Below are 10,655 nucleotides of genomic sequence, written 5' to 3' on the forward strand. Positions count from 1 at the left end.
TGCTTGAAGAATTCCATGGAAGAGAAGCCCGGAGGGCTACAGTCCATGGGGTCGCAGAGTCGACACAGCTGAGCGGCTAACGCACGCATGCTTTCTCTGCTGATCAAAACCCTTGATTTGCTCTCCTTTTTAAAATTACAAGTAAAACGTGTTTATCTGTTATTTCTTCAATCAGATTAGTCTAGTATTGATCGCCTAGAGGCCATTCTACCATTCAAGGGAGGTACCTCTTTAGGTTTATAGCTCAACTCATATGAAGGTGAGGCAGGGGACAGTAACCTCATGAATAATTCTTTGGGGGCACCTCACTGTGGTCAGTGAACACGGTTGCCAGATTAAAATACCGGACGCCAAATAAAATTCAGATAGCAAGTATTTGTGTGTGTGTGTGTTAAGTATGGATGAGGTATAGTTATACCTCAAAACAAACAAACAAACAAAAAACAACCCAAAAAAGTATTGATCATTTATCTGAAATCCAAATGTCCTGTACAGGGCATCCTGTATTTTTATTTGCTAAATTTGACAAGGCCACGAGTACGTTAACATAATGTCAAGAGGTTTGCCCGGGTTCAAGCTGGTCGGTAAGCACCAATCCATTCGGTTGTCTCAGGGAACAAAACCCCTTCCCATTAAAAAGTAAACAGCAGGTAGCAGTGAAACTCGGAAGAATCTTGACCCTTTGAGGAACCCGTAGTGACACACCGGCCTTAACCACGGCTTTGATTGATTGCCCCGTGTGCTCCGTTCTTCTCTTTCTGCTTCTGGAATGATGGCTCTATCTCGTCTTCCTTCTCTAGTCCCGCCCTTTCAGCTACCGGCTCTGGATGGGGATCGGTAACCCAGAAAGGGCCAGCAAAAGCGCCGTAGTGTTTAGAGGAGCGGAAGTAGTCAAATGTCTCTGAACACCGTAAAGTGCGGCTGGCTGTCTCCCTTTCCGGATAAAGACAACAGTTCCGACTGTCAGTGCCGGCCTTCCTCCTGTAAGGGGATCTGCCGGACCCTTGCTAATTCAGTTTTTCTTCCCTATTCCGGGCCCTTCCCTGTCGTCGCCCCCTTCATCTTGGATCATGTTCAAGAAGTAAGGACATGCCCTGGCCTCCCTCGGCTGCTCACGAAGGTGGTGGGGGTGGGTGGTGGGGAAGAGGACAAGAGCAAAGATTCTCTTTCTCTCTCCCCCACCCCTGCCATCCTTACTCTTTAAGGTTTTTCTGTAGTACCATGCTTTCGACACTATATGTCTCTGTATGTCTCAGTACTATGCTTGCAACATTTTTGTTTAAAGCTTTTCACTCCTAATCCTCAATCAGGTTGGGTCCTCCCACTTTCATTTTCTATCTCGTTACCCCTCTTTCTCATTTGCCCCCTTTCCCAGTCCTAGCTCCATTCCTAGGATTCTACCAATCACATCCTTGCACTGTGATTTAGGGACATGCCCTCTTTAGCAAGAGGACAGCCCTGCGCTCTCTGCCTTTTGGTTACTAGTTAGGAACTGAACAAGGGAAGGCTTGACTTCCTGGGTCATGGGAGTGAAGGAGTCTGGGTGACAGGAAGCTAGCGGACTGTCATACCTATTGCCTAGCTGCCAGATTAACCTTGTCTTGAAAATAACGTGATTGCTCCATAGGGGTTATTCAGTTGAGGAAGGCAAAAATTCTTTGGAACGCACCTAGTGGCTTTGCCTTGCAGATTTGGTAGACGCAAAAAGCAAAGGGGGAACATGGGCAAAGGAAGGTGGGTTTTGTGCATGACATTTTGAGCAAAAATAATTAGGGATGTTAAATACCGTCATTATTACTTCAAAAAAATCTCAACAGATTACATAGCATAGGAGGGGCTGCTTTTCTGTGTTAATGTTTGGGCTGGTCATTTGTATCCTAGTGCCTGAGGGTATTTTCATTTTGTTTTGTTTTACACAGATTTTGTTATAGGTGGGAATCTGTTTCTTTCTGGGTAGAACTGAGTAAGATTTTCCAGGAAAGGCATTTGTGTAGCTGATTACAGTTTATTGTGTTATATATGCCTCATATCCTTTCCCCTTCCCTGCCCCCCTCCAGCTAATTGTGTGTATATGACAGTTTAATATTGTATTAAGACATTGGTTTTGTGCTGGACAGAATGAAAGGAAAATTGTATTTTAAAAAGCAATTTCTTCCATAATTATTTTAGACATCTAAATATTTGCTTGGGAATAGGTAATTTAAAGAAATACCTTTAGCTATTCTGTTATGTCTTTTTAGAAATGCTTTTTGTTTTTCCTTGCAAAAATCATTTGGCAGATTTGATGAAAAAGAAAATGTGTCCAATTGCATCCAGTTGAAAACCTCAGTTATAAAGGGTATTAAGAATCAATTGATAGAACAGTTTCCAGGTATTGAACCATGGCTTAATCAAATCATGCCTAAGAAAGATCCTGTCAAAATAGTGCGATGGTAAGTCTTTGTTTTTTTTCTATGTAAAACTCAGAGAAGCTGAATATATGATTAGATTGTACTCATAATAACTGTGATTATCTTTTTATTAACTATTTATCTACTCTAAATGAGTAACCCTAAAACATAAATATTTATATTTTCACATGTTTTTCTATGTGAAAAATGTGGCATTGTGTACTGATTGTTTTATTAAGGAGCTAATTAAATGTTTTTATTCAGAGTCAGATTTATTTCAGCTTGTGCTTTAGAGGTTTGTTTTATTAATTATCTACCAAGGAAATTAAAATATGTAATAAAATGTGAAATAAAATTGTAGCAGATCATATTTTTCTCTACTGGACTGGTGTTAATTTAAGCAGTGTTTTGTGGGGGTTTTTTTGGGCCTGGATCTTTACTGAAAATCTTTTTTTAAAACTTACTGTATTTCTATATATGCATACTTCATATTATACATTATTTAAAGGATGTTTGGCATATTCATTTTTGAAAGAAAATATCTAACTTGGTACTTTGTGATGTTTTACAGCCATGAACATATAGAAATCCTTACAGTGAATGGAGAGTTACTCTTTTTTAGACAAAGAGAAGGGCCTTTTTATCCAACCCTAAGATTACTTCACAAATGTAAGTCTTGTCAAATATGTATTTGGGGACATGAAAAGACACAAAAGGAGTTGAAAGTGACTTCTGGTAGTTAACTTATTGAAAGAAAAGTGAAAGTGAAGTCACTCAGTTGTGTCTGACTCTCTGCGACCCTCTGGACTGTAGCCCGCCAGGCTCCTCTGTCCATGGGATTTTCCAAGCAAGAACTGGAGTGGGGTGCCATTTTCTTCTCCAGGGGATCTTCCCGACCCAGGGATCAAACTCAGGTCTCCTGCATTGCAGGCAAACTCTTTACCCTCTGAGCCACCAGGGACTCCCACAGTTAACTTACTAGTACTAGGTTATATGGAATATAAAACTAAAAAGATTTCCCCTTCTCCATCTTGTGGTAAATCTGAAAAATGCATATTCTCTCATTATGCATTCTGAAAGCCCAAGAAAGAGCATTCATTCATTCATTCATTTAAAAAATATTTATAGTTTTTGAACTTATTCTGTGCCAGGCACTGAGCTAGGTATTGAGAATGTGATAGGAAGCAAAGACAGACATGGTCCCTGTCCTTAGGAAGCTAACAGTCTAGTGAGGAGAATAGACAACAATTAGATAATTACACACATATATATTCACAAACTGTGTAATAAGTGCTGTAAACATTTCCTTTTACATCTGTATCCAGATTTGCTTCATAGAGATAATTCTATATAAGGGAAAGCATGGAGTCCCAGTTCTTAGTAGTGTCAAGGCCAGGTGTTAAGAAACAAAATAATGTTTGTTATGTACCCACATTTGCATGTTGTTAGATTGATTACATTGCAAAAGAAAACCCAAAGGAAGATGCTATCCTAGTGTACAAGAGTTTTTCAACTGTAAGTAACATTTCTCCTTTTCAAGCCAGTATGTGTCTGGCATGTATGCTTATTTATGGTGAAACATTGTGTCTGAAATGTTAAATGGTAGAGGAAGAGTGTCCATTGAACTGTTCTTCCAGTTTTTCTATATGTTAAGCATTTTCATAATAGGTTGGAAGAAAAAGATGTTCCTATTTGATAATTTTTGCTGGGAACCAACCTTTTAGAACATCTTAAAGTTACTCTTGTGCAAGAAGCAGGATGCTATGGTAGTTAAAACTGTGAACTTGGAGTCAGGCAGATCTAGGCTCAATTCCCACTGCATGTCACTTTTGTCAAGTTACTTAACCTGTTTAAGCTTTGTTTCATCTTTGAAAATGGACACAATTGTATGTTACATCTCCCAGGGTTGTGAGAATTAAATGAGATAGTAACACAGATGTAATGCACCTAACACAGTGCCTGGAACATAGCAAGTGGTTGATATATTATAGCCATTATTATGATGCAGTAATTGTTCAGTAAATGTCCATCCACTACTGCTACTTGTCATCATCCCCATGATCTGGCTTATCATCATAATTATTATTAAATGGCAGGTATTAATAAGGATGGAGAGCTAGAAAAGAAATTATGACTTCTGAGTAGTAAACTCATTCATTTAGGTTCCTTTTTATCAGTAATATGTTTTAATTAATTTGGAACCGTGTTTAATTTCTAGTCTTGGTAGGAAAAAGACTTAATTGTTCTCTGACTAGTGGGAAGGCTAGTGGTAAGACATTAAAGTGATTACATTTTACCAATTATTATTATTATTAGAGAATCCTGAGAGGTCTAAAAAGTTTTTCTCATAGTTATTGTTTTAAATCCTTCAGGGATTTAGTTGTTAGGTTATGAATTATTAGTAGACATATGTGTGTGCATGCGAAGTCGACTCTTGGCGACCCTCTAGACTGTAGCTCGCCAGGCTCCTCTGTCCATGGGATTCTCCAGGCAAGAATACTGGAGTGGGTTGCTGGGCCCTCCTCCTAGTGATCTTCCCAACCCAGGGATTGAATCCGCATCTCTTACATCTCTTGCATTGGCAGGCGGGTTTTTTACCACTAGCGCCACCTCAGAAGCCCAGTAGAAACATATACACACACACAAATACATTTTTTTTTAGGATTATAAAAGGAACACGTGTTCAATCTAGAGATCTGGAAAATACAGAAGTAAAATCACTTGTATTCCCATGACGTAGAGGTAACCATGGTTAGTCTATCAGTGTACTTCCATAGCATTATCTTCAGTATTGTGTGTGTGTGTGTCTGTGTTATGTGTAAATACATATTTTTCCCTTTTTTTAACTAATAAGCTTTATTTTTTAGAGCAGTTTTTTACACTTTATTTTATATTGGAGTATAGCTGATTAACAATGTTGTGATAGCTTCAGGTGGATAGCAAAGGGACTCAGCCATACATATACATGTATCCATTCTCCCCTAAGCTCCCCTTCCATCCAGGATCCTGGCTGCCACATAACATTAAACAGAGTTCCCTGTGCTATACAGCAGAACTTACATGGTTATCCATTTTAAATATAGCAGTGTGTACGTGTTGATCCAAAATTCCCTATCACCTCTCCCATCCTTTTCCCCCTCCAGCAACCACATTCTGTAAGTCTGTGAGTCTGTTTCTGTTTTGTAAATAAGTTCATTTGTATGATTTCCTTTTTAGATTCCACATATAAGGGATGCCATAGGATATGTCTCCTTTGTCTGGCTTACTTCACTCAGCATGACAATCTCTAGGTCCAGCAATGTTGCTGCAAATAGCATTATTTCATTCTTTGTTATGTCTGAGTAATATTCCATTGTATATATGTACCACATCTTCTTTATTCATTTATCTGTTGATGGACATTTAGGTTGCTTCCAAGTCTTAGCTATTGTAAACAGTGCTGCAGTGGACACTGGGGTACATGTATTCTTTCAGACCAGGTTTTTCTCTGGGTACATGCCCAGGAGTGGGATTGTAGGGTCATATGGTAGCATTAGAGCAGTTTTAGGTGTACAGAAAAAATGAACAGAAAGTACAGACAGTTCCCATATACTTCCTTCCCACTCTTCTTAATATCCTGCATTGGTGTGCTTCATTTGTTACAATTGATGAGCCAATATTGATATATTATTATGTATATTATTATAATTAACCAAGTCTATAGTTTATATTAGGGTTTATTCTTTGTGTTGTACATTCTGTGGTTTTGTCAATTGCATAATGTCATATATCCATGGGCTTCCCTGGTGGCTCAGTGGTAAAGAATCTGCATATAATGCAGGAGACGTGGGTTTGATCCCTGGGTCAGGAAGATCCTCTGGAGGAGGGCGTGGCAACACTTTCCAGTATTCTTGCCTGGAGAATCCCATGGACAGAGGAGCCTAGTGGGCTACAGTCCATGGGGTCACGAAGAGTCAGACATGACTGATGTGACTGAGCAGGCACTGTATCCACTGTTGTAATATCTTACAGAATAGTTTCACTGCCCTAAATATCCCCTGTGTTCTACCTACTCACCCCTCCCAGTTCTTCCCCTCCTCCAACCCTTAGCAACCACTGATCTTTTTTTTGGCAATTTTTTTTTTCACTTGTCATATATTATGAATATTTCCCAGAGTATTACATAGTCTCCAAAAACATGGTTCTATTATACAGATATTATAGATATACTTTAAGTCATTTATCTCTTAATTGTTGGACCTTTAGGTTGATTCCAGTTTATTTCTAATATAAATATTAGTGCTATAATGAGTATCTTTCTACCTAAATATATTGCGCATTCTTCATTTATTTCTTAGGATAAGGTCCTAGAATTACTAAATCAAAGAGTTTGAACCTTTTCAAGGCTATTGGTACATGTTGCCTAGTAGTCCTAAAGAAAGCCTGTACCTGTTTATAAGCCTTCTAGCAGTAAATGCGAATGCCAGTTTTCTGACATTCTTGCTAGCACTGGGAATTACTTTTCTCAAAAATATACACCGATTTGATAAGTGAAGGAATGTGTTTCAGTTTTATTTCGCATCTGTCAAAGTACTATAATTTCGGGAAATATTTGTTCATGTCATTTGCCTTTTTCTGTTGAGTCTTTAATTTTATTAATTGGTGTAATGTATTTCTTTTCTTCTAGATCCTTTTATCCTTCCACATCAGCAGGTTGACAAAGGAGCCATCAAATTTGTACTCAGTGGAGCAAATATCATGTGTCCAGGCTTAACTTCTCCTGGAGCTAAACTTTACCTTGCTGCAGTAGATACGATTGTTGTATCCTTCCCAGGCTCTGTTGAAAAATGTGTTCATTGTATTCTTGTTATCAATGAAAGAACTAACATCCAAGACAGCATTAGATGTATCTTTTGGAAGTTACTGTTGTGTTATATCTTTCTGCTTACATTTGAAGATATGGGAAGCAACATTATTTTGTGTTAGAAGTTAAATGAGAACAAGTAATAAAAAGAGTCCCAGCTGCATTTCAGCTGTGTTAGGGCCCAGTGTTATGAGACTTGGGACACAGTATAAAACTCCTGATTATATATATATATAATATTATATCATTTTATATATATAATAGAGAGGTTGTATATGATATGATTGGATCACTTATTTGAACATTATCTTGCTACTTTTACATTTGAATTACTCTGGGAAAAAAGCATTCAAAAGGGAAAAAAATTTAGGCACCAGGTGGAATGTTGGTGACTAATAGGAACCATTGGCAATCCCTATGGCTTTATTTTAAAGTCCCAATTAACTTTTTTTTTTAACTTTTATTTTAAAATTCATTTTTAACTTGGTTGTTTGGGCCTCGGAACATGTTTTCTCAAAGAGAAACGTTGACGTCAGAGATAGCCCTTAAGAATCGATTCAACTCATGACGTAGCTGAATAATTCTGCATTCCTTCCATTTCTCTGGTGTTGTTTCAGCTATATTCTAGATTAGTTTTTTGTCAACTAGTCTGGACAGGATGACATCTTCTCTTTTGTCATAGATAAAGTGACCATTTGCCTCAGATTGAGGAAAGGAACCATATTTGGTGGGAAATCACTGGAATGGGACGGCCGTTGGAATAGGTTTAAGAGTGCTCAGAGGAGGGTGTCCTCTCTTGTGGAAGTTATATCTAAGGGGTAATATAAGTTGTATATCTTAGGAACAGCTTGTATTGACATGTGATAGGTGTTCAAATATGTGTGGAACATTGAAGGAATGAATGAATGAATTGAAAACCAATGGAGAAAAATATTCTCTGAGGACAGGTTACCCTTTTATGTTTATGATTGCTCTAAGTTTTTAAAGTTTATAACATTTATAACGTTCTGGAGTTTCCCCTAAATGGAAAATTTTCCTAGTATCTGGCTTTTGCTTTTTAAATTACTTTTATTTTGAAATAATTATAGACTGTTGGAAAGCTGCAAAACTAGTACAGAGAGGTGCTGTGTACACTTGAAACTTCGAAAATATGGACTGTAATGTTTATCATTTTAGACACTTCAAATGAACCAAGAACATTCTGGTTGTTCTGGAGAGATTGCAACTTACATTGGGCTCTTAAAGATAGATAAGGGATATAGTTATTGTTTTAATGTATCCTTTATATAAAACCACCATTTAGTGATTAAAGCACTAGAACAATGGATATTTATTTCTTTTTAATATTTATATGCAAAAAATGTTACCTCCTTTTTTGCATGATTTCTTTTTCTTCTCCTCCTTCTTTTGTTGGCATTGGGTTATAGTATTAGCATTTGACCCCAAACCTGAGAATGATTATTAGATTCTATTCATTTAGCATTTATTGAATATTTGCAGTATGCCCATAAATGGTGCTAGGTCCTTGCCTTCAAGGAGTTAATGGACTAGGTGAAAATGCAAGTTGGGTTCCCAGCGGCTTAAGCAGTAATGTGACACCCTGTCTCAAATGTACTTTGATAGATAAATGGTTTTCTTAGCTGTGTGTTTTCAGGCAATCATGGCAGAAGGAAAACAGCATGCTCTGTGTGTTGGAGTCATGAAGATGTCTGCAGAAGATATGTAAGTCTCCTGTTAGTCCCCCTTAGTTTTTCAGATATAGGTAACCTAGGCAGTAAGGGGCTTCCCAGGTGGCACTAGTGGTAAAGAACCTGCCCACCAATGCAGTTTAGACATAAGAGACACTGGTTCCATCCCTGGGTTGGGAAAATCCCCTAGAGAAGGAAATGGCAGCCCACTCCAGGATTCTTACCTGGAGAATCCCATGGATAGAGGAGCCTGGCAGGCCATAGTCCATAGGGTCACAGAGAGTCGGACACAACTGTAGTGACTTAGTGCACACGTGGGAGGAATCAGAGTTACAGGTGAACTTTGCTCTTGATCATACCACATCTTACAAATATTTACACACAGAAGCCTCATTTCTGATTTTTCCTAAGACTCAGGAAGCCATTGAAAGTTATTTCCTCTCTGAGACTGCATTCTTTCTTTAGCACTCTGAAAAGAACCTGTGTGCCAACACAGCTATATTATATGTATGTGTGTGGTATTTTAGGAATTTTTAAATTTAGTGTGATTTCACTTAGGTGTGGGGAAAGGTATTTTGCTGCTAGTTTTTAAAAACAGTGACATAATTTAGTGCCACACAGTATTTATCTTGTATTTTTACCTGGTGGCATAAAATATTAAGGAAATATTAGCGATACATTACCAAAACATGGGCTTCCCTGGTGGCTCAGCTGGTAAAGACTCTGCTTGCAGTGCAGGAGACCTGAGTATGATCCCTGGGTTGGGAAGATCCCCTGGAGAAGGGAAAGACTACCCTTTCCCAATCCAGTATTTTTCCAGTATATTTTCCAGTATTCTAGCCTGGAGAATTCCATAGACTGCATAGTCCATGGTGTAGCAAAAGAGTTTGACATGACTGAGTGACTTTCAGTTTACCAAAATATAGTCAATATACTTAAAAATGTTGGAACTCATTTGATGACCAAATTATTATTCCTATTACTTTTGTTTCAGGGTTAATTATAGCACTTTGATGTTCTCCTGGTCTGGCAACATCATTACTCTGTTTCTGTGATCCTACTAGTTAGATCACTAGAATTTCTTTAAGACATAAATGAACTTCAGCAGAGTAATGCAGTTTAATGTAGATGATCATGTTAGTAATATAAATAAATTCCCTATATATGGCTTAATAATTGCAAGAGAGCAATACACCCTGAATTACATTTACCATGAGTAAGCCTGTAAAAGTACTTAACAACATGTTTATGTGCTTTATTCCTTCTGCAGTGAGAAAGTCAACAAAGGAATTGGCATTGAAAATATCCATTATTTAAATGATGGGCTGTGGCATATGAAGACATACAAATGAGCCTCAGAAGAAATGCACTTGGGCTAAAAATGGATATTGTGCTCTATCTGTATCTGTGTTTGTGTTTATATGTGACGGCATGAAGACAATACCTCTGTGGTTATGCTGAATAAATTCAACAGATGCTAAAATTCTGTTAGCTTCAAAAATTATTTGTTCTTAAACTTAAGTTAAATTTGGGTTACAAAGTTGGACATTAAAAGGTAGCTGGTAAGTAACCAAACTTAATTAAGACAACTTAATGTCCTTTCTTAGGCTAATGATACAAGATGAAGGGCAAGACTTGGTAAATGAACTTGCTAGTATATGGCTGATGCCTTAGAAAATCTGACCAATTAATGGGGCTGGAGCTAGACTGTTTTTTTAAACATTTTTTATTTTT

The 10,655-nt window shown here is 37.7% G+C and overlaps 1 protein-coding gene across 8 annotated transcripts; it reads left to right on the top strand.

Annotated features, from left to right (window-relative positions):
- The first annotated feature begins 701 nt into the window (after positions 1-701).
- Positions 702-10,404, top strand: MCTS1 (MCTS1 re-initiation and release factor). 8 transcript variants are annotated; one of them, XM_042242075.2, is made up of 7 exons: positions 702-1,081; positions 1,628-1,734; positions 2,241-2,432; positions 2,962-3,059; positions 7,057-7,275; positions 8,888-8,955; positions 10,192-10,404. In XM_042242075.2, exons 2-7 carry the CDS (start codon positions 1,721-1,723, stop codon positions 10,192-10,194), a joined length of 594 nt encoding a protein of 197 aa, XP_042098009.1. In that variant the 5' UTR covers positions 702-1,081; positions 1,628-1,720; the 3' UTR covers positions 10,195-10,404. The 8 variants fall into 8 exon arrangements, with proteins under 8 accessions (XP_042098009.1, XP_042098011.1, XP_042098012.1 ...); XM_042242077.2 differs by having other exon boundaries at positions 7,057-7,190; XM_042242078.2 differs by having other exon boundaries at positions 2,280-2,432.
- The last annotated feature ends 251 nt before the right edge of the window (positions 10,405-10,655 follow it).

The sequence above is a fragment of the Ovis aries genome, chromosome X (genome assembly GCF_016772045.2).
Source record: "Ovis aries strain OAR_USU_Benz2616 breed Rambouillet chromosome X, ARS-UI_Ramb_v3.0, whole genome shotgun sequence".
Classification (NCBI taxonomy): domain Eukaryota; kingdom Metazoa; phylum Chordata; class Mammalia; order Artiodactyla; family Bovidae; genus Ovis; species Ovis aries.